General features: G+C 49.0%; 1 protein-coding gene, 1 long non-coding RNA gene and 5 other non-coding genes across 8 annotated transcripts; 4 read left to right on the forward strand and 3 right to left on the reverse strand.

Moving 5' to 3' along the window:
• Window positions 1-380: 380 nt before the first annotated feature.
• On the forward strand, window positions 381-544 carry LOC122239848. Its single transcript, XR_006219226.1, has one exon. It is a non-coding gene; the product is annotated as a U1 spliceosomal RNA (small nuclear RNA).
• Window positions 545-9,974: 9,430 nt separating this feature from the next.
• LOC122239859 lies at window positions 9,975-10,138 on the reverse strand. Its single transcript, XR_006219239.1, has one exon. It is a non-coding gene; the product is annotated as a U1 spliceosomal RNA (small nuclear RNA).
• Window positions 10,139-11,784: 1,646 nt separating this feature from the next.
• On the reverse strand, window positions 11,785-17,156 carry LOC107179618 (SNRPN upstream reading frame protein-like). The gene is given in 6 exon segments (XM_042987857.1): window positions 11,785-12,292; window positions 12,295-12,321; window positions 12,324-12,452; window positions 13,068-13,190; window positions 16,682-16,804; window positions 17,044-17,156. Coding segments are annotated over 3 exon segments (186 nt in total). The 5' UTR covers window positions 12,376-12,452; window positions 13,068-13,190; window positions 16,682-16,804; window positions 17,044-17,156; the 3' UTR covers window positions 11,785-12,185.
• On the forward strand, window positions 13,473-13,563 carry TRNAY-GUA. Its single transcript is given in 2 exon segments — window positions 13,473-13,510; window positions 13,528-13,563. It is a non-coding gene; the product is annotated as a tRNA-Tyr (tRNA).
• LOC122239344 lies at window positions 14,708-23,645 on the forward strand. 2 transcript variants are annotated; one of them, XR_006218311.1, is made up of 5 exons: window positions 14,708-15,390; window positions 15,779-15,848; window positions 16,550-16,662; window positions 19,431-19,616; window positions 23,498-23,645. It is a non-coding gene; the product is annotated as an uncharacterized LOC122239344 (long non-coding RNA). The 2 variants fall into 2 exon arrangements; XR_006218312.1 differs by lacking the exon at window positions 15,779-15,848 and having other exon boundaries at window positions 14,713-15,390.
• On the reverse strand, window positions 17,701-17,865 carry LOC122239936. Its single transcript, XR_006219324.1, has one exon. It is a non-coding gene; the product is annotated as a U1 spliceosomal RNA (small nuclear RNA).
• A 721-nt stretch (window positions 23,646-24,366) lies between the features above and the next one.
• LOC122239870 lies at window positions 24,367-24,530 on the forward strand. The gene has a single exon (XR_006219252.1). It is a non-coding gene; the product is annotated as a U1 spliceosomal RNA (small nuclear RNA).
• The last annotated feature ends 1,036 nt before the right edge of the window (window positions 24,531-25,566 follow it).

A 25,566-nucleotide genomic window follows, 5' to 3' on the forward strand; every position in this document is an offset into this window, starting at 1 on the left:
GGGTCTCGCTGCTAGGTCCCGGACCCCTCGCCTCCTGCCCACCTGCGCCCGCTCCACCCACCCCCCAGGCATCGGCGGGTCTGCCCGGCCACTAGCACATCCGTTGTCCCAGAGCCGGAGACCGGATGCGGGGGACGTCATGGCAAGGCGTGGCGTATGTAGATGAGCATGCGCGCATTGGCTGCCGGTCCCGGACAGCCTGGGCGCGCACGTCCCGCGTGGGGGCTAGGCAGAGGCGCCCGCGGTTGTTTTGCCGACGAGCGAGGTTGAGGCGGGGGGCGTGCAGAGAGCGCGGGGTGCGGAGGCCGCGTGGGGGAAGTGACCGTGTGTGTGAAGCGCGGCGAGCGCGAGGGTGCGGGTCGAGGAGGGGCAAGCAACTCATACTTACCTGGCAGGGGAGATACCATGATCACGAAGGTGGTTTTCCCAGGGCGAGGCTTATCCATTGCACTCCGGATGTGCTGACCCCTGCGATTTCCCCAAATGTGGGAAACTCGACTGCATAATTTGTGGTAGTGGGGGACTGCGTTCGCGCTTTCCCCTGGCTTTGTGCGTTTCCAAGAACAGACCGCCCGTGTGCTCGCTGGTTCTCGAGTTTTTTCTCTTTTCGGGGTTGGCGCCTAGGGCCGCCTGAGACGTCAGCGGTTACGGCGCTGGTAGTCCCGCTGTAGTGTGCATGCTTCGGGGCGGTGGGTTGCTGCTGGTGCCGTCGGGCTTCTGTCCTCAACTGCATTGAGGGTCACGAGGGTTTTAGCGCTGGACAGTGTGTAGGGCCGTTTCGACGCTTGCTCTAGTTAAGGCAGGGTTAGTTTCTCATTACGTTGCGGGTGTCACGCGCCAGAAGCTTGGCTTTCTTTCGAAGGGTTAATGCCCACCGTTAACAGGGCCAAGCCTTGCGGTAAGTAAGTAACTATGCTAGAAAGCTCCAGCTGGCCCGGTCAGGAACTCTCGACTGCCTTCTTTGCACCTGCTTGGGGGTGTGATTTTACCATGACTATTTCTGGAGCTGGAAGTAGTTGCATTGGCTGATGGAGGTGAAAGAAACACTCACCAGTGGAGTTTACTTACTTCTACGGTTTTGTATAGTTTTAAGAAAGATTCCTTCCGGTCCCCATCAGTCAATCCGGTTAAAACATTTTTGTGTCAAATTTAGGGCTGGGGTAGCTCTCTGGATACATACTGTATTAGTTTTACTTTGGTATTACTAGCCAAAGAAAGATTACTAACGGAGATGGCCCGGCCTTAGCTCTGCCAATAATCACCAATAATTGAATTGTTGTTGGGCCTCTGTTAACTGTACGAATCATTTATACCTTGTCAGTTGCGTTCAGTACCAAAGTCAGTTATTTCTAGAAAGCTTCAGTGTCACGTCCTTGCGAAAACCATAGTCCAGTTCTGAACCTGAAGTGCTGCTGGCTTCACTTGGAAAGCGTGAATCCAACTGGTTTTTTCTTTCACTTTTCTTTTCTTTCACTTTGATAGCTACGTAAGTGACCCCAGTGAGCCTTTTCAGAAAGGGTAGCAAGCTGCTTGCCACAGCGTAGAGGCACACCGGGGCAGGCACTCCCCCAGGGCACTGGCATCCGGAACTGAGAAATATGCTATTGGTTTAGAGTCTAATCCCCAAATTGGAGTTAAGCCTCCACTAGGAGCAACCTTTAGTTTCATGACAAAATAAGTGGAAAAGGTTTTCAAAATTTGGGAACAGTTGAGGGGATGACTCTTAATAGCTGGTTTCATTTCTTCACAATACTTTTTCTAGGAACCAAACCATCCACAGGATCTCGGGAATTACCGTGCAATGTTTTGTCACTGGTTTCGCCTGTTCTGTAAAAGCTGAAACCTACTACTGTCTACGATACCCTACCTAGTCCACCAAATTTAAATTTTCTTTTTTTGGTAGCAGACTGGTTTACTGCAAAATTTTGAGACTTTGAGATTGTAACACGTTGCAGCCCTCTCCAGCTGATAACACGTCCTAAATATTTTACTTCAGTTTCACAATATTGCAACGTGTCTAGTGAGGAGGCCTTATGTCCCTTTGAGGGAAGGGATTGTAACAAAGCCAAAGTGTCCATTCCAAGAACGTTATTGCCCTTTAGTTTGGGAGGCTACCAGCAAATCATCTACATATTGAATAATTAATTATAGATCCCGCTAGTGGGACTGTAAATGTCCTGATTTCCTTCATAAATCTTTTCCATAAATATGGGATCCCATAAATAAAAGCAAAAAGAATTTAGACTTGTCCACTAGAGGGACAGAAAAACAAGCAGAACATAGATCAGCTACAGAAATAAGCTTTGCAGATGACAGTGCTTAACGTCAAGATCATTGCAGAGTTAGAAGCTATAGGAGTTAATGGTGATGGCGTAACAAATTTATTTTTCTAAGATCTTATACAAATCTATATATTGGTCAAGCATTTCATCTCATAGATAAATGTCTCCTAGACTCTTTATAGACAGTGCTCTTTTAAAATGATTAAAATATCTCATTTTTCTAATTCTTTTATCACTGGTTTTATTCCTTCGAATTGAGTTCTTAACAAAGGGTATTATTGTTTTACACCTGAGTATGGCTTATCTTTTTGTTAAGTTATTTTTATTGGTTCTATGTCTCTAAATCAGTACCATTATTCCCTAAGGCCCAACTCCATACATCTGTTTCTTTCGGCTCTGTCTTCTCCAAGTGCAGTGAGAGACTGTCACTCTCTGCCATACACCCCTTTTCTTTCAGAAGGCACATACTTAGCAAATAACTAGGGACCTTTTCCTCCAGGGAGCTTCACCAGTATTCCATCTATAATACAGAGTATGCTAGCCTTTACTTTGCACAGCAAGTCTTCCCCAACATGCTAACAGGAGAATCAGGACAAAGTGAAAACATTATGTTCCTCAGTCAGAGGACCTAGCTGTATAGGAACTGCAGAGGAAAAGGAACAAGCAGAAAGGTGACCTGAAAAACCAACAACCTATATTGTTCTCTCACCAGCTGGAACAGAAGACATTTCCAGGAAATTGCAGAATAAGCAGCAACAGTATCTAGCAGGAAAAGTAAGGCTATATTAGGCCAAGGAAAGTCTTTGACACACAAAGTTGGTTCACCAGTTCCCACCTCTGAGATTCTCTTAATCACCCAAATTTGAACCATTTACTGGTCCTTCCTTCCTTCCTTCCTTCCTTCCTTCCTTCCTTCCTCCCTCCCTCCCTCCCTCCCTCCCTCCCTTCCTCCCTTCCTCCCTCCCTTCCTCCCTCTTTTCTTCCTTCCTCCCTCCCTCCCTTTCTCCCTTCCTCCCTTCCTCCCTCCCTCCCTTCCTTCCTTCCTTCTCAAAGTTAGCTAACATATCGTGCAATAATGGCTTGAGGATTAGAATTTAGTGATTCATCACTTACATATAACACCCAGTGCACATCCCAACAAGTGCCCTCCTTAATGCCCATCACCCATTTAGCCCACCACCACCCCCAACACCCTCCAGCAACCTTCAGTTTGTTCTCTGTACTTAAGAGTGTCTCCTGGTTTGCCTCTCTGTTTTTATCTTATTTTTCCTTCCCTTCCCCTATGTTCATCTATTTTGTTTCTTAACATTCCACATGAGTGAAATCATATGATGTTTATCTTCCTCTGACTTATTTTGCTTAGCATAATACAGTCTAGTTCCATCCACGTTGTTGCAAATGGCAAGAGTTCATTCTCTTTGACCGCCAAGTAATATTCCACTCTGTGTGTGTGTGTGTGTGTGTGTGTGTGTGTGTGGTGTGCGGTGTGTGTGCGCGCGCATGCGCACGCCACATTTATTAAAATTTTTATTTATTTTTAAATTTACATCCAAATTAGCATATAGTGCAACAATGATTTCAGGAGTAGATTCCTTAGTGCCCCTTACCCATTTAGCCCATCCCCCCTCCCACACCCCTGTAACCCTCCGTTTGTTCTCCATATTTGAGTCTCTTATGTTTTGTCCCCCTCCCTGTTTTTATATAATTTTTGTTTCCCTTCCCTTATGTTCATCTGTCTTGTCTCTTAAAGTCCTCATATGAGTGAAGTCATATGGTTTTTGGCTTTCTCTGACTAATTTCACTTAGCATAAATACCCTCCAGTTCCATCCACGTAGTTGCAAATGGCAAGATTTCATTCTTTTTGATTGCTGAGTAACACTCCATTGTGTGTGTGTGTGTGTGTGTGTGTGTGTGTGTGTATACCACATCTTCTCCATCCATTCATCCATCGATGGACATTTTGGCTCTTTCCATACTTTGGCTATTGTTGATAGTGCTGCTGTCAACATTGGGGTGCTTGTGTCCCTTCAAAACGGCACACCTGTATCCCTTGGATAAATACCTAGTAGTGCAATTGCTGGGTCATAGGGTAGTTCTATTTTTAGCTTTTTGAGGAACCTCCATACTGTTTTCCACAGTGGCTGCACCCAATGGTGAGTGATTTGAGCATCTTTTGTCTGTTAGCCACCTGGATGTTTTCTTTCGGTAAAGCGTTCATGTCTTGTGCCCATTTCTTCACTGGATTACTTTTTTTTTGGGGGGGGGTGTTGAGTGTGATAAGTTCTTTATAGATTTTGGATACTAAAACGTGTATCTGATATGTCATCTGCGAATATCCTCTCCCATTCAATTTGTTGCCTCTTAGTTTTTCTGTTTCCTTCACTGTGCAGAAGCTTTCTATCTTGCTGAGGTCCCAATAACTCATTTTTGCTTTTTGTTTCCCTTGCCTCCAGAGACATGTAAGAAGTTGCTGTGGCCAAGGTCTAAGAGAGTGTTACCTGTTTTCTCCTCTAGGATTTTCATGCTTTCCTGTCTCTCATGTTTAGGTCTCTCATCCATTTTGAGGTTTTTTTTTTTTTTTTTTTTTTTTTTAAGTTCATGTATTCACTTGTAAAGAGAGGAGATTTAAAGGAGGAGAAAGAAATGAAGGAATTTAACACTGCTGTTGTTAGCTGCTCAGAACTATTCACTAAAGGGTATAGTCCCTACTGTGGAAAATCTATGAAGGGAGCAAAAGAAGAAGGGAAAGCTATATGTATGTCATTAGTGGAACAAGCCAAGACATAGGAAGAGGGATTGTAGAAAGAGACCACAGAGAACGAAGAGGTTTCAGGAACAAAGGAATCAGGACAGAACCCTCCACTAAGAAATAATTAGTATGGACTTCAAGCTGTATTACAAAACTGTAGTCTTCAAGACAGTATGATACTAGCACAAAAACAGACACACAGATCAATGGAACAGAATAGAGAACCCAGAAATGGACCCACACACGTATGAGAAACTAATCTTCCACAAAGTAGGAAAGAATATCCAATGGAAAAAAGACAATCTCTTTCGCAAATGGCATTGGGAAAACTGGACAGCGACATGCAGAAGAATGAACCTGGACCACTTACACCATACACAAAAAACAAACTCAAAAAAAGGGCACCTGGGAGGCTCAGTTGGTTAAGTTTGGACTCTGGATTTTAGCTCGGATCATGACCTCACGGTTTGTGAGTTGAGCCCCACATCGGGCTCCACACAGACTGACAGTGTGGAGTCCGCTTGGGATATTCTCTCTCTCTCTCTCTCCCTCTCTCTCCCTCTCTCATTCTCTCCTTCTCTCCCTCTCTCCTCTCTTCCTCTCCCTCTCTTTGCAAAAAAAAAAAAAAAAAAAACCTCAAAATGGATGAGAGACCTAAACATGAGAGACAGGAAAGCATGAAAATCCTAGAGGAGAAAACAGGTAACACTCTCTTAGACCTTGGCCACAGCAACTTCTTACATGTCTCTGGAGGCAAGGGAAACAAAAAGCAAAAATGAGTTATTGGGACCTCAGCAAGATAGAAAGCTTCTGCACAGTGAAGGAAACAGAAAAACTAAGAGGCAACAAATTGAATGGGAGAGGATATTCGCAGATGACATATCAGATACACGTTTTAGTATCCAAAATCTATAAAGAACTTATCACACTCAACACCCCCCCCCAAAAAAAAAGTAATCCAGTGAAGAAATGGGCACAAGACATGAACGCTTTACCGAAAGAAAACATCCAGGTGGCTAACAGACAAAAGATGCTCAAATCACTCACCATTGGGTGCAGCCACTGTGGAAAACAGTATGGAGGTTCCTCAAAAAGCTAAAAATAGAACTACCCTATGACCCAGCAATTGCACTACTAGGTATTTATCCAAGGGATACAGGTGTGCCGTTTTGAAGGGACACAAGCACCCCAATGTTGACAGCAGCACTATCAACAATAGCCAAAGTATGGAAAGAGCCAAAATGTCCATCGATGGATGAATGGATGGAGAAGATGTGGTATACACACACACACACACACACACACACACACACAATGGAGTGTTACTCAGCAATCAAAAAGAATGAAATCTTGCCATTTGCAACTACGTGGATGGAACTGGAGGGTATTTATGCTAAGTGAAATTAGTCAGAGAAAGCCAAAAACCATATGACTTCACTCATATGAGGACTTTAAGAGACAAGACAGATGAACATAAGGGAAGGGAAACAAAAATTATATAAAAACAGGGAGGGGGACAAAACATAAGAGACTCAAATATGGAGAACAAACGGAGGGTTACAGGGGGTGTGGGAGGGGGGATGGGCTAAATGGGTAAGGGGCACTAAGGAATCTACTCCTGAAATCATTGTTGCACTATATGCTAATTTGGATGTAAATTTAAAAATAAATAAAAATTTTAATAAATGTGGCGTGCGCATGCGCGCGCACACACACCGCACACCACACACACACACACACACACACACACACACACAGAGTGGAATATTACTTGGCGGTCAAAGAGAATGAACTCTTGCCATTTGCAACAACGTGGATGGAACTAGACTGTATTATGCTAAGCAAAATAAGTCAGAGGAAGATAAACATCATATGATTTCACTCATGTGGAATGTTAAGAAACAAAATAGATGAACATAGGGGAAGGGAAGGAAAAATAAGATAAAAACAGAGAGGCAAACCAGGAGACACTCTTAAGTACAGAGAACAAACTGAAGGTTGCTGGAGGGTGTTGGGGGTGGTGGTGGGCTAAATGGGTGATGGGCATTAAGGAGGGCACTTGTTGGGATGTGCACTGGGTGTTATATGTAAGTGATGAATCACTAAATTCTAATCCTCAAGCCATTATTGCACGATATGTTAGCTAACTTTGAGAAGGAAGGAAGGAAGGGAGGAGGGAGGGAGGGAGGAAGGGAGAAAGGGAGGGAGGGAGGAAGGAAGAAAAGAGGGAGGAAGGGAGGGAGGAAGGGAGGAAGGGAGGGAGGGAGGGAGGGAGGGAGGGAGGGAGGAAGGAAGGAAGGAAGGAAGGAAGGAAGGAAGGAAGGACCAGTAAATGGTTCAAATTTGGGTGATTAAGAGAATCTCAGAGGTGGGAACTGGTGAACCAACTTTGTGTGTCAAAGACTTTCCTTGGCCTAATATAGCCTTACTTTTCCTGCTAGATACTGTTGCTGCTTATTCTGCAATTTCCTGGAAATGTCTTCTGTTCCAGCTGGTGAGAGAACAATATAGGTTGTTGGTTTTTCAGGTCACCTTTCTGCTTGTTCCTTTTCCTCTGCAGTTCCTATACAGCTAGGTCCTCTGACTGAGGAACATAATGTTTTCACTTTGTCCTGATTCTCCTGTTAGCATGTTGGGGAAGACTTGCTGTGCAAAGTAAAGGCTAGCATACTCTGTATTATAGATGGAATACTGGTGAAGCTCCCTGGAGGAAAAGGTCCCTAGTTATTTGCTAAGTATGTGCCTTCTGAAAGAAAAGGGGTGTATGGCAGAGAGTGACAGTCTCTCACTGCACTTGGAGAAGACAGAGCCGAAAGAAACAGATGTATGGAGTTGGGCCTTAGGGAATAATGGTACTGATTTAGAGACATAGAACCAATAAAAATAACTTAACAAAAAGATAAGCCATACTCAGGTGTAAAACAATAATACCCTTTGTTAAGAACTCAATTCGAAGGAATAAAACCAGTGATAAAAGAATTAGAAAAATGAGATATTTTAATCATTTTAAAAGAGCACTGTCTATAAAGAGTCTAGGAGACATTTATCTATGAGATGAAATGCTTGACCAATATATAGATTTGTATAAGATCTTAGAAAAATAAATTTGTTACGCCATCACCATTAACTCCTATAGCTTCTAACTCTGCAATGATCTTGACGTTAAGCACTGTCATCTGCAAAGCTTATTTCTGTAGCTGATCTATGTTCTGCTTGTTTTTCTGTCCCTCTAGTGGACAAGTCTAAATTCTTTTTGCTTTTATTTATGGGATCCCATATTTATGGAAAAGATTTATGAAGGAAATCAGGACATTTACAGTCCCACTAGCGGGATCTATAATTAATTATTCAATATGTAGATGATTTGCTGGTAGCCTCCCAAACTAAAGGGCAATAACGTTCTTGGAATGGACACTTTGGCTTTGTTACAATCCCTTCCCTCAAAGGGACATAAGGCCTCCTCACTAGACACGTTGCAATATTGTGAAACTGAAGTAAAATATTTAGGACGTGTTATCAGCTGGAGAGGGCTGCAACGTGTTACAATCTCAAAGTCTCAAAATTTTGCAGTAAACCAGTCTGCTACCAAAAAAAGAAAATTTAAATTTGGTGGACTAGGTAGGGTATCGTAGACAGTAGTAGGTTTCAGCTTTTACAGAACAGGCGAAACCAGTGACAAAACATTGCACGGTAATTCCCGAGATCCTGTGGATGGTTTGGTTCCTAGAAAAAGTATTGTGAAGAAATGAAACCAGCTATTAAGAGTCATCCCCTCAACTGTTCCCAAATTTTGAAAACCTTTTCCACTTATTTTGTCATGAAACTAAAGGTTGCTCCTAGTGGAGGCTTAACTCCAATTTGGGGATTAGACTCTAAACCAATAGCATATTTCTCAGTTCCGGATGCCAGTGCCCTGGGGGAGTGCCTGCCCCGGTGTGCCTCTACGCTGTGGCAAGCAGCTTGCTACCCTTTCTGAAAAGGCTCACTGGGGTCACTTACGTAGCTATCAAAGTGAAAGAAAAGAAAAGTGAAAGAAAAAACCAGTTGGATTCACGCTTTCCAAGTGAAGCCAGCAGCACTTCAGGTTCAGAACTGGACTATGGTTTTCGCAAGGACGTGACACTGAAGCTTTCTAGAAATAACTGACTTTGGTACTGAACGCAACTGACAAGGTATAAATGATTCGTACAGTTAACAGAGGCCCAACAACAATTCAATTATTGGTGATTATTGGCAGAGCTAAGGCCGGGCCATCTCCGTTAGTAATCTTTCTTTGGCTAGTAATACCAAAGTAAAACTAATACAGTATGTATCCAGAGAGCTACCCCAGCCCTAAATTTGACACAAAAATGTTTTAACCGGATTGACTGATGGGGACCGGAAGGAATCTTTCTTAAAACTATACAAAACCGTAGAAGTAAGTAAACTCCACTGGTGAGTGTTTCTTTCACCTCCATCAGCCAATGCAAACTACTTCCAGCTCCAGAAATAGTCATGGTAAAATCACACCCCCAAGCAGGTGCAAAGAAGGCAGTCGAGAGTTCCTGACCGGGCCAGCTGGAGCTTTCTAGCATAGTTACTTACTTACCGCAAGGCTTGGCCCTGTTAACGGTGGGCATTAACCCTTCGAAAGAAAGCCAAGCTTCTGGCGCGTGACACCCGCAACGTAATGAGAAACTAACCCTGCCTTAACTAGAGCAAGCGTCGAAACGGCCCTACACACTGTCCAGCGCTAAAACCCTCGTGACCCTCAATGCAGTTGAGGACAGAAGCCCGACGGCACCAGCAGCAACCCACCGCCCCGAAGCATGCACACTACAGCGGGACTACCAGCGCCGTAACCGCTGACGTCTCAGGCGGCCCTAGGCGCCAACCCCGAAAAGAGAAAAAACTCGAGAACCAGCGAGCACACGGGCGGTCTGTTCTTGGAAACGCACAAAGCCAGGGGAAAGCGCGAACGCAGTCCCCCACTACCACAAATTATGCAGTCGAGTTTCCCACATTTGGGGAAATCGCAGGGGTCAGCACATCCGGAGTGCAATGGATAAGCCTCGCCCTGGGAAAACCACCTTCGTGATCATGGTATCTCCCCTGCCAGGTAAGTATGAGTTGCTTGCCCCTCCTCGACCCGCACCCTCGCGCTCGCCGCGCTTCACACACACGGTCACTTCCCCCACGCGGCCTCCGCACCCCGCGCTCTCTGCACGCCCCCCGCCTCAAACCTCGCTCGTCGGCAAAACAACCGCGGGCGCCTCTGCCTAGCCCCCACGCGGGACGTGCGCGCCCAGGCTGTCCGGGACCGGCAGCCAATGCGCGCATGCTCATCTACATACGCCACGCCTTGCCATGACGTCCCCCGCATCCGGTCTCCGGCTCTGGGACAACGGATGTGCTAGTGGCCGGGCAGACCCGCCGATGCCTGGGGGGTGGGTGGAGCGGGCGCAGGTGGGCAGGAGGCGAGGGGTCCGGGACCTAGCAGCGAGACCCGAGAAGGCGGGGGTCGCCCGGCGCCAGCGGGAGTGGTGGCGGGTCAGGGCTCGGATGTGGTGTCAACCTGCCTTTCAACAAAAAGAAACTTTCGGCCCATTTTTGTCCTCGCTTGTGCGAAACTCATTTTCAAATATAATCGAAAACTCAGGAAAGGTCTTTCTGCCGCTTGACGTTAAGTGCTCAGCTGCCCTAGTAAGAAGTCGTGGCGATGTTTAGCCATGGCGACTTTCTGAATAAAAGGGCTTCAGTAATATGCAGTAGCCTGACCTAGTAACGCTAGAAGAAAAACCAGGATTCTAAGTGTTGAAGAACGAAAAAAACTAAGTAAAACGCTAAACAGTGCCCTTCAACCGCAGCCAGTCGTGTCGCCCGAGACCCCGGGCGGCCAGGGTCAGGTGCCCTTCAGCCCTTTCCCCTCGTACCACCCCACCACGCACACAGGGTGGCCCCACCAAGTGCCTCTGGTCCTTTCTGACTTGGACTCCGTCAAAGGTAAACGCAGCAGACAGTAAGTAAAGTGGTGAAAAAAGATGTCATTCAGTGACTACTGACAGTAGGGAAAGAGCTGAGCTCCAATCCGATTTGTGCGGAGGTGATTTGGGCGTTTTCCCGGAAGAATGAGAGGAAGCGGGCTCAGCCCAGTCAGAGAAGTGAAAGGTTACAAAGGGTAGTTCGGTGTAACTGCTGTTAGGCGGTTGTGTTTGCTAGCTGGCAGTTACTGAATTGAGGATGCTCTCCTCCCACAGACCGGGGAGATAGGCCCTACTTCCTTCCCCGATCACATTTCAAAGTCCTTGAGATGGGAGGGACCCTTCAGAGTTGTAAGAGATCCACATTCGCAATCGCAAGCCCTTTTCAATAAATGCCCTATTTACAACACAGGCTGGGGGCCTGTGTCAGGTGTTTAACTTCCTCAGGCTGGGAGTCAAACTTAGGGACAGAACCTTGTGCTGCTAGAAGCTATGCTAGAGTCTGGTCAAGTCTCAGTGCAGGAAACAGTCTGGGTGGGCCCTTATGTGCTCAGAGTTCTGCAGCTCTCAGCCTAAGAAAGTCTCTGGTGATGAAACAAGATAACCCGGCACTTCCCCCTGGCTGAACCCTGGCTCCTGGACCCTCCTTTTATATTCTGTTCTCTTTGATGACATTGTTTGCCCATTCAACAACTGTTTGTTGTTGTGCCAGACACTTTGAGGAACTGGTAACAAAAAGGCCTCTTGGCGTTCATGTTTTGTAGAAGGGGCAGAGGGAAGTGGGAGAAAATCAACAATGGACACAATAGGTAAATTAATTAGTGTGTTAGCTGTTAGTGGGTGCTCAGAAGAGGTTACACGAGAAGGTGCTATGCTTCAAGCAAAGACTTGAAGGAGGTGAGGGAGTCAATCACGGAGGGGGCAGGGGTCCAGGAAGCATCCCCGGCACAAAGGTCGGCTAGCGCAAAGGCCCAGGTAGGACTGTGTGTGGAGAATAGCAAGGAGGCCCTGCGTCCAGCGCAAAACTGAAGAGTTGTACAAAATTAAGTCAGAGAGGTGACTAGGTTGGAGATAAGATCATGAGGGTCTTGTAGATCATTGTAAGAGGTCCCACACCATCACCACCCCCGCTCCCCATGGATAATATTTTTACTTCACTTGGAAATCAGCTACCTAGATGTTCCAATACCACTTTAACCACCTCTTGGCATCTCGGCTGAGAATGCCTGTCTCAGTTCCGCCTGGAAATCGACCACAGGTACTTGCTGCTGCTGCCGCCGTCTCCTTGGGTACAGGTGACGCTCTTGACTTGGACTTCCATCTCTGGGAGTGTTTTTCTGTAGTCCGTCTCAGGTGTAAGTGGTCCCTGGCTGGGTCCATCATGCTGCTGGCTGCTCCTCAGAACAGACCATCAGGCATCTCCGGAGACCACTCCGCTCTGCGCAGATCATTGTAACACTCTAAATGTGAGTGAACCAAAAGTTTTTGTTTTGTATAGTGTTTGAAGTAAGGTCTACATCGGGGTCCCGGCTGGTTCAGTGGGTGCGGCATGCGACTCTTGATCTTGGGGTCGTGAGTTGGAGACCCAAGATGGGTGTAGAGGTTACTTAAAAATAAAATCTTAAGAAGAAGGAACACACACACACACACACACACACACACACACACACACACACAGCATCCAATGCGGGGCCCCGAACTCACAACCTCAAGATCAAGAGTCAAATGCTCTACTGACTGAGCCAGCCAGGCAACCCCAAGCTGGGAGGTTTTGAGCAGAGGAGTGCCTTGATCTGAGTCCTCCGCCTCCCACTCCGCTTGGCACCCAAAATAATAATTACCATTATAATTATTATTATCGTTGTTAATAAAAAATAAGATCAGGCTGTTAAGGACAAAAGCAGGGAAATCAGTCAGTTAGTTCAGGAGGCTTGCATAATCCAGGCAAGACGATATTGCCTTCGTATGGTGGCATAATCTGCCACACCAAAAAAATGTCATTTTGGCCTAAGGATTATTTTGAACTAAAGGCATTTAAAAACCAGCAGGTGGTTAGGCGGTTCGCAGCCGCCTACCTAGTGCCCATCCCAGTGGGTTCTCCTCCGCTCCTCCGCGAGGCCAGCCCCGCACAACCAACACGCGAGCTTCACCGACGCCCCTCCTCGCCACTGCCGCCACGGACCGCTTGTAGTCCCCACCTGTAGAAAGGAGCGCCGGGAGGGGAAATGCAACAGGCGAGAGCCCCGGCCCAGGCATCTTGACAATCGCGACCCGGGAGGCTGGGGCCACCGGCCGGGCAGCCGCCCAAACGCAGGGGATATGCTCCCTCTGCCCGGAAAGGGGCGCTGGGGCGGCGTCGGCCCTGCTCTTTTCTAAAGGGCCTTCCAACCACGCCAAGGCATGCTGGACCTCCGGCTTGCCAGTGTGGTGGCCTCTGTCATTTCAAGAAGAAGCAATGACCCGGGCCTGTCAGCGTGCACCCTTCGATAGCTCAGCTGGTAAGAGCGGAGGACTGTAGGCTGGATACGTGTGGGCATCCTTAGGTCGCTGGTTCGATTCCGGCTCGAAGGAAGTGCCTGAAGCTTTTGCGCCACGGGGCGGGGGGCACCGCCCCCCAGCGCCCCGCCCCAACTCTGCCCCGCCCGGGCACCTGCAGCCTCGCGGCAGCCCCTCTCCCACAGGCCAAAGTCAGTAAGTAAAACCTTTACGGAACACCTGCCTACGTCTGCTCGTGTGCTGCCGCCACGGAACACACCTGCGCCTTCTTCCCGCAGTTTACCTGCACGTGCCCGTGGACGCTCCACGTCCCCGCCGCTCCTGCCTTGTCTCAGCCCCACGCCGTCCCGCGCCCTTCCCCACTTTTATTCGCCCACTGCTCCCGCTCCAGACAAACGCGTGGGCAAAGAGGTTCTGCCCTCGGCAAGCCCTCGAGGCTGACAAGCGTACAGGTCGTCACGCGGGTCGAGAACAACCATGGCGTCCTTCATGAAAACTCCCCCTCCTCGATCTCCTGCCTTGCCTCCGAGGACGGTCGCTGCGTCGGTCGCTTCCAGTTGCAGTCTCTCTGTCTCCTCCTTCCCTGTTTCTCATAGGGTCTATAAATATACAGCTCTACGGAGACAGAAAACCCTCTTCCCCGACCAGCTTAATCTACTTGTGGGACAGAACTGTCACTCTGAGGTTTTCCAAGCCATCGCCAATTGTGCGCTTGCATCGAAGCTGACACTGGCAGAAACGAAATGCAGCAGGGCCCCCCTCATGGGCCTTGCCAGTCGTGACGAGAACTTCAGCGGCCCCTTCAGGTTTCTTGTCAGTCTGAGGACAGGGCGGTGGTCCGGGTACACTTCCGTTTTCCCGTGCCTTCGCACCTGTTCTTGTAGCCACGGATGGCGGGGCTGGGGGCGCTCCCGCTGAGAGGGCAGTGATTACTCACACTCTGTGCACGGGTGGTAAATCCACCCGTACCGATTCTCCCGCTACATCGGACGGAGGGAGAGGGAGATGGATGAAATATTTCTATTCTTACCCGCTTTCGGCCACGGACCGACCGGACCGCTGGGGTCTCCACCTGTATGCAGAAAGAGGCGGGGGCGAGCGGGGGTGGGGGTGGGGTGGGGTGGAGTGTGGCGGCAAAACGCAGACTTAAGAGTCATCGGGGCGCAGAAGAGTGGGAGTAGGGGTGGAGTGAGACGGGGGCAGCTGTCGTCACAGTCGGTCGGTCGGGCGCACAAATTCACGTCCTTACTTACACAGGCAGCTGGCCTGTGGGTTCTGACCAGCTGGCTGACTTAGCGCTGGGCCCTTAAGGCTAAATTGGCAGGGCCTGAAGAGGGAGACACTGAGGGCCTGTCAGAGAGCACCCACCCAGGAGAAAACGGGCTTCATCCTGGGGACAGAGCCAGGTTGTTGGGGCTGCGGGTGGGTGCAGAGAAGAACGCCAGGGAAAGGTCCTTGTTCTCTTCCCTCCTGTGGGAAGGAAACTCCAGAGACTCAAAGTACAGTTGGAGAGCATCACAGAGGGGGCTGGCAGCGGAACCGCACCGGGAGTGTGGCTCTCTGAGGCCTCAGGGACCCGGCTACTGCCATCCCTGACCTCTGAGACCACAAGCGCCTTTTCGGTTTTAGTTCTGCCTCCCAAACTGGAGACTGTGTTTCCCCCGGCCCCCCGCCCTTCCTCTTGGTTCGCTCCCCAGCCCAGTCTCAGTCCTACTGTCCCACTGCCTCCACGGGTTCAGGAGGCCCTGCCTTTGAAGTCCAACAGTTGACCTTCGGGAAGCCACAGAGAGACCCCAGCCTCTAATGTCACCATCTACAGGCAGAGACCAGCAGACAGGCACCAAAGATAAAACCTCAACCACCTTCACTGGATGTGCCTGCCCCCCCTGATGAGATGTGGAGGTGTGGAATCCCTGGGGACCTAGCTTTGGCGCTTTGGGGGAATAGCAGGGTGAGGGGTGGAGGGGGGAGGTGGGTTTTGGCATCCAGCAAATGCAAGAGTGGGCCCTAGCATGGCCGACGCTTCCTGCCCGGGGTGTCATGGGGAGTAGCCGGGTGCTTCCAAGGTACGGCCCCACATCCTTGCAGGCACAGCAGTGCCTGCCACCCAGTCAGGCAGTGGCGACACAGTCAAGGGAAGGCCACGTAGATGTGACCTGTTGCGCCTCTGTGGGACTTTCACTGGGTGGGTGGGTGGGCACACACCGAGGGGATGTTAAAATACATGGAGCCAGGGCAAGGAGTCCAACCCCGGCACTGGTGTTCTCTTCTCCCCCGCCTTTGACTCCAGTGCCTCTCCAGGAAGTCCAAAGCACCTTGACCTGTTTCAGGAAGTAACCACCTCCCTCAAAGGAATCCAGGTCGGTGCGCACAGGAGGGTCAAAGGAGCCAGGCCACCAGACTGGCCGACACGGCTGGGTATCAATCGGCCTCATCATGCCCTGAAACATGGAGCTGTGCCAAAAAGTAAAGCAATGTGCCACTGATGTGGACATGTCAAGCACACAAGAGCCATTTTGAAAGGGCTCCCACTGGCCAAATCGAGATCATGATAATAATCGATCATAGGGGCGCCTGGGTGGCTGACTTCGGCTCAGGTTATGATCTCACGGTCCGTGAGTTCAAGCCCCATGTCAGGCTCTGTGCTGACAGCTCAGAGCCTGGAGCCTGTTTCAGATTCTGTGTCTCCCTCTCTCTCTGCCCCTCCCCTGTTCATGCTCTGTCTCTCTCTGCCTCAAAAATAAATAAACGTTAAAAAAAATTTTTTTTAATAAAATAAAATAAAAAATAATCGATCATAATCCGTGGAGTAAAACAGGTGCAGGGCCTAAATGCAATCACACATCAGTATCCGTGAACGCTAAGCACCACCGGATCTTGGCCTCCAGATACACAAAATGGAGAAAAAAAAAAAAAAAAAAAAAAAGGAACCAGGGCTCCTTGGAGACCCACCTAGCCACTTCTTTGGGTTTTCATGTTACTATGGGGTCTCCCACGTACATGGAAAAAATCTGTATGCTTTCCTTCTGATATTCTGTTTTGCGTCCAATTTAATTCTCAGGCCCTGCTGGAGACCCTAACAGGGTAAAAGTAAAGTTCGGTCTCCCCTACACCTTGAACCAGAGTGAAGCATGATGGAAGAACAGAAGAGGAAGGCATGGGAGAAAAACTAAGGTGCATACCCCTGACTTACCCTTTTCTGATGGTTTGTAAAATGATCCCATTCTTCTAAAGTGAGAAGGGGCTGAACCAGGCTAGGTTGGAGGCCGATGGGGTAGACTGGTGGGTGGATCCTCACAAACTGGGAGATCGTGACCTGAGCCGAAATCAAGAGTCAGGATGCTTGACTGGACTGAGCCACCCACTGGACTGAGCCACCCGGGCGCCCCAGAAACGTTTTTTTTTTTTTTTTTTTTTTTTTCTAACCCCGCGATCTATAAGTTAATTAATGAAGTATATACTAGAAGCCTATTATGCTGCCATGCACTGTTGTAGCCAAGTGTGAATGGAGCAATCAACAAAATAGACAAGAATCTCTGGCCTCGTGGAACTTACCTCTCAGGGGGTATAGGTAGAAAACTAAAATGCAGGGGTCTTGGGTGGCTCAGTCCGCTAAGCGTGGGGTTGGGCTCAGGTCTTGAACTCACGGTTGGTGAGTTCGAGGCACGGATCTGGCTCTGTGCTGACAGTTCAGGGCCTGGAGCCTGCTTCAGATTCTGGGGCTCCCTCTTTCTCTCTCTGCTTCTTCCTCGCTCACGCTCGCTATCTCGAAAACCAAACACTAAAAGTTTTTCAGAAAAAAGACAAAGCTAATACCGTCTCTGGAATCAACTGGGAATCCTGTACTACATAAGTGGCTGCTTCTAGTTCGGCGGGGTTCTGTGAAAGTAAGGTCTATGCAAAACGTTGCTGCGTTCCGCGCTCGTAATCAGCCAGCCCCCCGCGGGACCAGGCGTTGCTGAAACTGTCGGCCCAAGAGCACGCGTTAAAAGCGCCTACCGTTCTCCAAACCAAAAGCGCTTTAAGAAAACAAGTAACGCGAGAAAGGAGACCAAAAAAAAAAAAAAAAAAAAAAAAAAGCTCAAAACACTGGCGACACTGCTGTTCAAGCGCCATAAACGCCAGCTGCGGGCAACTGAACACCCAAAAGTTCCCTCCTGCGCCCAACGCGAGCGGGAAAAGCTACCGCTGTTTTTCGTCAACCCAGATGACCAGGGGAAAGCGCGAACGCAGTCCCCCACTACCACAAATTATGCAGTCGAGTTTCCCACATTTGGGGGAAATCGCAGGGGTCAGCACATCCGGAGTGCAATGGATAAGCCTCGCCCTGGGAAAACCACCTTCGTGATCATGGTATCTCCCCTGCCAGGTAAGTATGAGTTGCTCGACCCGCCTCGACCCACACCCTCGCGCTCGCCACGCTTCTTACACACGGTCTCACTTGCCCCACGCGGCTTCCGCGCCCCGGATGCCCGCAGCACCCCCTCAGCTCCAACCTCTCCCGTCCGCAAAACAACTGCGGGCGCCTTTGCCTAGCCCCCACGCGGGACGTGCGCGCCCAGGCTGTCCGGGACCGGCAGCCAATGCGCGCATGCTCATCTACATACGCCACGCCCTGTCGCCCGAGTGGGCGGAGGAACTTCACACCCTTGGGGGACGAAAGTAGAAGAACCGGGGGAGCCTGGCTGTGATTCTTCCAGTTAAAATGAACATTAGTTTGTAGTTCTCATTTTATTATTATCATTTATTCATTGTTTATGATTTAATTATGACGTGGATTCATGAGCAGATGGCTAAGAAAGGTTTCTCCAGACGTTTCAGTGCAAAAAGGTGTTGGTATTATACGTAGCACCAGCACAGCACCCGGTGGGCAGGCAGAAAGAGCTGCACTGGGCTTGTGAGGAGTGACTTGATGATATATTTTTAAATTTGTGGAGGGAGGGGGGATAGAGATAAAGTAAGTTTCCAAGGAATTTTGAAGCAAGGCTTTCAGGACCCTGAGGGGCTAGCTGCTGTCATGGTAAGGTTGCTTTTAGTTTTTAACGAAATATAAACATTAAGGCACTACGGCAGCCGTGAGCTCCTTGAGGAAGGTCACGCTCTGCATGTTTCAGCTCTCCATCAGTGGGCTGCAAGCTGTAAGGAGATCTAGTTTTAAGCTACGTTTCTCTTGCCTTTGTTTCCCTCATCAATCTGTACACCCATGTGGGGCTAGAGAACTCTTCACTCAGAGCCCCATGGTCTACCAACTGAGCCAGCCAGGCACTGCACAGCAGTTTGCAGTTTGCAGTTTGCAGTTGGATTGAGGGGTTTGATTTTGTCACCGTTTTTTTCTAACATTTTCCCCACTGAGAAATCACAGTCTTTGCAAAGGCTGGTGAGCCCTCGTTTGGGTTTTCTAGTTTGTTTACTTTTTTCTTTGGCTGACCTTGTGGCCTCCAGGAGGTTAGGACAGGGTTGCTTGACTTGTGGGTTCGCTTTAGGTATGACACATCGACTGTGTTAAGTGGGGGGGGGGGGGGAGAGAAAAAAGCCCCCAAATATATGTAGTATGCTACCGTTTGTGTAGGAAAAGTGTGAAAACAAGAAAATTATACAGTCTTGCCAAAAGAAACAGAAGACTAGGGACACCTGGGTGTCTGACTCTTGACTTCAGGTCAGGTCAGGTCAGGATCCCAGGGTCGTGGGCTGGGCACTGAGTGTGGAGCTTGCTTAAGATTCTCTCTCTCCCCCTCTGCCCCTCTCCCCTTCTCCCAGACTAGCACTCTCTAAATAGATAAATGATGAAATTGCCTGGGGCGGCGGGGCGGGGGGGGGGGGGGGGGGAGGAGGGGAGTGGAAGGAGAGAGTGATGCTTTTCTGAGTACACCTGAGTACACCTTTCTCTGTAATTTTGACTTTTGGAATTCTATTAATATTTTACATATATTTTTAAATCACAGGGGGAACATCCCTAACGTTGAACATAAGCATAACTGAACCTAGCGATCTGAGATGAATAATGTAGCCACACTGGAAGAAAAAAAAATAACCAACTGAAATGACTTTTGGGCGCAGTACATCGACTATAAACATCTTCAAGTCCAAAGACAAGAACTGCAAACACATACTGAACTGTCCCATAGTAGGTTTGTATTTCATAGCTGTATGGTCGTAACAGTTCTGTAACAACGTTGTGTATATTGTAGGATTGAGACTAATGACTAAATGGATGTTGGGAGTCAAGGTTCTTACTGTTGGAGAAAGGAGATACAAACAAATATGGAATGATGGTCCGCCTGGGTGGCTCAGTCTGTTGAGCATCCGACTCTTGATTTCAGCTCAGGTCATGATCTCACAGTTCATGAGTTTGGGCCCTCCGTCGGGCTCTGTGCTGATGGCTCAGAGCCTGGAGCCTGCTTCAGATTCTGTCTGTCTGTCTGTCTGTCTCTCTCTGCCCCTGCTCATGCTCTGTCTCTCTTGCTCTCAAAAATAAATAAACATTTGGGGCGCCTGGGTGGCTTAGTCGGTATTTAAGCGCCTGACTTTCGTCGCTCAGGTCACAATCTCGCAGTTCATGGGTTCAAGCCCCACATCGGGCTCTGCGCTGACAGCTCGGAGCCTGGAGCCTGCTTTGAATTGATTCTGTGTCTCCCTTTCTCTCTGCCCCTCCCCTGCTCATGCGCGCGCGCGCGCGCGCAGCGCGCGCGCGCGCGCTCTCTCTCTCTCACAAAAATAAACATTTAAATAAATAAACATTAAAAACAAAAACAAAAACACGGGGTGCCTGGGTGGCTTAGTCGGTTAGTTGGTTAAGCGTTCAACTTCAGCTCAGGTCATGATCTCACGGTTTGTGAGTTCGAGCCCCTCATCAGGCTCTGTGCTGACAGCTCGGAGCCTGGAGCCTGTTTATTCTGTGTCTCCCTCTCTCTCTCTCTCTGTCCCTCCCCTGCTTGTGATCGGTCTCTCTCTCTCTCTCTCAAAAATAAATAAATGTTAAAAAAATTAAAGCAAGCAAACAAACAAATATGGAATGGTGGAGGGCAAGGAGGACCCACTTGCATAAAATTGAGAGTTGGAATTTAAGGTACTGGTGTGGGCTCATTATTTATTTTTTTAATTTTTTTTTTTTTTAAAGGGAGAGAAGGAGCGAGTGGGGGAGAGGGCATAGAGAGAGGGAGAGAGAATTTTCTTTAAGTTTATTAATTTATTTTGAGAGGGGGGAGAGGGGCAGAGACAGAGGCAGAGAGAATCTCAAGCAGGTTCCACACCTAGCAGGGAGCCGGAGGCAGGGCTCAATATCATGACCCCAAGGTTATGACCTGAGCCAAAATCAAGAGACGGATGCTTAACCAACTGAACCACCCACGTAGCTGTCCCTGGGCTCATTGCTTTTAATCTACATCTGTAGATAGGTGTTAGGAAATACACGTATTCTCTACCTCTATCCACTGAAGGGGCCTAGAGGCAAAGACAGTAGCATTAGACATAACTACCGCCTTGATCTTGCTTCCTTTCTTTTTCTTTTTTCTTTTTTTCTTTTCTTTCTGTCTCCTCCTCCTCTCCTCCCTCCTCCTCCTCTCCTCCTCCTCCTCCTCCTCCTCTTAACGTTTATTTGTTTTAACGTTTATTTGTTTTTGAGACAATGCGTGAGCGGGGGAGGGGGCAGAGAGAGGGGGCCTAGGATCCAAAGCGGGCCGAACTCACCAACCGAACCCGTGAGATCACGACCTGAACCAAAGTCGGCCGCCCAACCGACTGCGCCACGCAGGCGCCCCTTGATCTTGTTTTCTAAAACCACTCCCCACTAAAAAGAACCAGGCCTCTTTGGAGAAATAGATAATTTTCACGAGCCAAGACAGATACATAATGGCCCTGGAACATCTTGTGCCAGAAGACACGGAAATGCTCCAAAAATGTTATGGACATGTCCAAAGGACACAGTAGGCACCCTGAAGGGGTTTTTATAGGCCCGATCTGAGAACATTAGAACATCAAAATAAATTTCAAAACAGTTTTGGGTTACAAACAACTGAACAAAATAACAACCATGAGTTCGTATCATTAGCACATAGGGAAGGAGGGAAAGTCCTACCTTACGATGCCAGCTGATAACTGAAGAATGAATGATGGAATTAGAAAATGGACATTTGGCAATCATAACGCAAGAGCCACCAGTGGATGCTAAAAACTGTTGTGTTAAACAGGATATTCACATATCCTCAAATTATCTCCATACAAATCACTTAATAATTACAAAGGGAAAACTTGATGAACACCTCCAGTGGCGACCGACAGTTGCAGTGCTGGCCCCAGTACCCAGGTGCTTCTGCAACACCCCAGCCTACTGACTTTGGCCTTCGCTTATGTGACTTGCTTTGGCTAATGGGACATTAGTAAATGGGAATGCGAGCAGAAGGTTGAAAATCACTTGCCTCATTAAGACTGGCTCTCACTTGCCTGTCCTGAGGCCACCATGAGAAGAAGCCTGGGTTAGCCCGTTGGAGGATGAAATCGCCGGAGTGAACGTGAACCGTGTCTGCCGAAGTCCCCTAGACCGACTAGGCCCCAGGTGACCTGCAGGCTGGCCGCCGCCGCGGCTCCAGCGATCCCACTTGAGACCGGCAGAACTGCCCAGTGGAACCCAGCCAGAATCGCTGATCCACAGAATTGTGAGCAAGTGAAACGGTCATTATTTCCAATCACTAAGTTTTACGGCAATTTGTTACACAGAGACGGGTAACCGATACACCTCCTTAACTAAGTAGTCGATGTTATACCCCACCAGTAATAGAACAAACTGCCTTCACGTGCCTCCAAACGTGGTGCCCAGAGGAGGCCTGTATACATTTGCTAGGTCTGTCATAATAAAATACCACCAACTGGGTGGCTTAAAAAAAACAGAAGTGTATTCTCTCACAGTTCTGGAAGCTAGAGGTCCAAAAGCAAGGTGCCAGCAGGGCCATACTCTCTCTGAGGCTCTGAGTGGAATCGTCCCTCGTTACTCCCCAGCTTCCGGTGGTGACAAGCCAATCCTTGGCTCGCTTGTGGCTACATCACTACACTCTCTGCTTCTGCCATCGCATGGTGTTCTGTCAGCGAGTCTCTTCACATTGCCGTCTTCCTCGCGTAAGGAAAACGGTCACATTGGATCAGGGCCCGCTCTAGTGACCTCACCTTCACTCGACTGTATCTGCAAAGATCAGATTTCCAAAGAAGGTCACAGTCCTAGGTACCAGGACTTAGGACTTCAACATATTTTTTTGGAGGGACACAAACCCACCCATAACAGACACGGTATCATTTACGTAGCCTTCGTGTCAAAAATGCATTCCTGAATGTACTTGCGAGGGAAGCCAGGACAACTCAAAAACTGAAGGACAGTCTCCAAAATGACTGGCCTGTAGTCTTCAAAAAGGCCTGCATAATGAAATGCAAAGAACTACCTGGGAACTATTTCAGATAAAGAGACATGACAACTGAATGCAACACATGATTTTGAATTTTCCTTTGCTATAAAGGACATTATTGGGACAATTGATGGAAGAGGGAATAACGTCTGTAGAGTAGTAAGATTGTATCAATGTTCATTTCTTGGTTTTGATAATTTTCCTGGGGTTAGGGAAGAGAACCATTTGTTTGTTTTGAGGAGTAATACACCCTAAGAAAGGAAACTTCCTGAAACAACTAACAATCAAAAACGTGGGCCACCTGGGTGCTCAGTCCCTTAAGAGAACGAGCCTTGGTCATGATCTCACGGTTGGGGGCGGGGAGGGGGTTCGGTGCGCGTGGCCCCCCCCCCCCCCCCCCCCCGCTGACAGCACGGAGCCTGCTTGGGATTCTCCCTCTCCCCTGCTCGCGCGCGTCCTCCCGCTCTCTCTCAAAATAAATTAAAAAAACAAAAGAAAAGAAAAGTAAAGTAAAAGGATGTACAACACGTTAACTCGGATCTTGATGCTGCTAGAACCTCAGAGCAGTCTTTGCTGACCCAATAATCTCTAGTCCTGTCTCTTGCCTTGCTTTGCTCCAGGGACCCGATCACCCAGGAACACACAACACTTCAATCATTTTGCCCCTATCTGAAGAGGATATTTACCTTTACCTCCACTCGATCTCCGGAAAGAATCTTCTTGTACAGAAGAGGAAAAGACAAATCCGGGCAGGCTGAAAGAGGCAGCCGAACCACACAGGATGAAAACGTGATATTTCCGTTCATTTGATTTTCGGAGACCATTCGACGCCCCTCCCCAGCCCACACATCTACTCTAGAGAATGGACGCCTTGTCCTGACGCCCTCTGTTCAAATTTTCCTTTCGTTGTCGCAAGATTAGGTTACTACGTAATCCGAAAGGTCATACTGAGGATTAAGACAATTTCATGTTAAATTGGTGACAAAACTCTTAGTATTTAAGGTTGAGTTGATTCTCTGTTGCGTATTGCATGTAATTTTCGTTGCAAGCAAGGGGAGACTTAACCCACCGCCTCGGTGGGGCCTGCAACTTCTGGACGCCGCGGGACCCCGTCTTCTCGGGTCTCCCCTCCGGGTCCCGACTCCTCGCCGCCCTCCCCCCCCATCCTTCGCTCCAGGCACCGGCGGTCTGCCGGGACACTAGCACATCCGTTGTCCCAGAGCTGGAGCCGCGACGCTGGGAAGCGCGCGACAAGGCGTGGCGTATGTAGATGAACAAGCGCGCAGAGGCTGCCGGTCCCGGACCGCCTGGGCGCGCACGTCCCGCGTGGGGGCTAGGCAAGGCGCCCGCGGTTGTTTTGCGGCCGAGAGAGGTTGGAGCTGAGGGGGTGCTGCGGGCATCCGGGGCGCGGAAGCCGCGTGGGGCAAGTGACCGTGTGTAAGAAGCGTGGCGAGCGCGAGGGTGTGGGTCGAGGCGGGTCGAGCAGCTCATACTTACCTGGCAGGGGAGATACCATGATCACGAAGGTGGTTTTCCCAGGGCGAGGCTTATCCATTGCACTCCGGATGTGCTGACCCCTGCGATTTCCCCAAATGTGGGAAACTCGACTGCATAATTTGTGGTAGTGGGGGACTGCGTTCGCGCTTTCCCCTGGCTTTTCGTGGTCTGAATGGAAGAATTCGACCTTAGGCACAACAGCGGTAGCAGGACAGCGCTGTTGTCGCTGCGTTATTCTTCGTGCTGACGGGTCCTGGGACGCCCAAAACAAGCCTGACACAAACTGGACGCGCGTTTCTCGGTTTTTACTTTCGTTTGTTTTTTCCTTTATCTCGTTTTCGCCACCTATATCCCGCGTGCTGCGGCAGCGCGGAGAAGGCTTTTCCGGTCGTATGAGGACATGGTGATACGCGGGCTCGTGCGAGTTTGCGGGGGGCCCAGGAGACGGCGCGCGGAAGTACATCTTGGGTTCGGCGCGGAAGTACATCTTGGGTTCGTGGTTGCTTTCTTTTCTTTGTAAGTTCTGCGACACCTCGTTCCCCCCCTTCCCCCCCCCCCCCCCCCGCAGTGTCTCCTTGAAATCACACCACCCTGTTCTGTTAACTTGTGCGTAGTGCCTCCGTTCAAAAAGGTCTGTTTGAGCTCAACTTCTGTAGTAGTTCACCACGGAATCTGTGTTGTAGGCGCTTTCCCAAACTAGGGGCAGAGGAGAACCTCGCCCAGTCTTTAAGCCTCACGGGCCTTAGCGGCCCGGGGACCCCCACTTTCTTTTGCAATTTCCTTTCTTTACCATCGTCCACCTTCACTGGCCACCAACCCCGCCACCTTCATTCCTCCTGGGTCGTTCATTCCTACTGCTCCCGTCACTCTCTTCCTCTCAGAGCGTGCAGTAAAGACACCTGTGGGAGAAACCCTGTACTACTACCCAGTGCAGGGCTTTGTCTCTGTTATTGGGCGTCTTCCTCTTTCTCCTTTGTGTCCCCCAGGCACAAGATGGTCCCTAAAATGTTTCGTAAATGCCACACCACGAGAATATTGAAACCAGTTTTTGGTTTGGTTTTGTTTTGTTTTCCGGGGAACCAGCAGCTGAGCTGTGGAATACTTCCATTGTTCTGGAGGTACAAAGTAGCATCTTTCCTAAAGTATGCCCTTGAGGGAGTAACCTACACTCTTCACCTTCCTTTGTGTGTTT

This window comes from Panthera tigris, chromosome B3 (genome assembly GCF_018350195.1).
Source record: "Panthera tigris isolate Pti1 chromosome B3, P.tigris_Pti1_mat1.1, whole genome shotgun sequence".
Taxonomy (NCBI): Eukaryota; Metazoa; Chordata; class Mammalia; order Carnivora; family Felidae; genus Panthera; species Panthera tigris.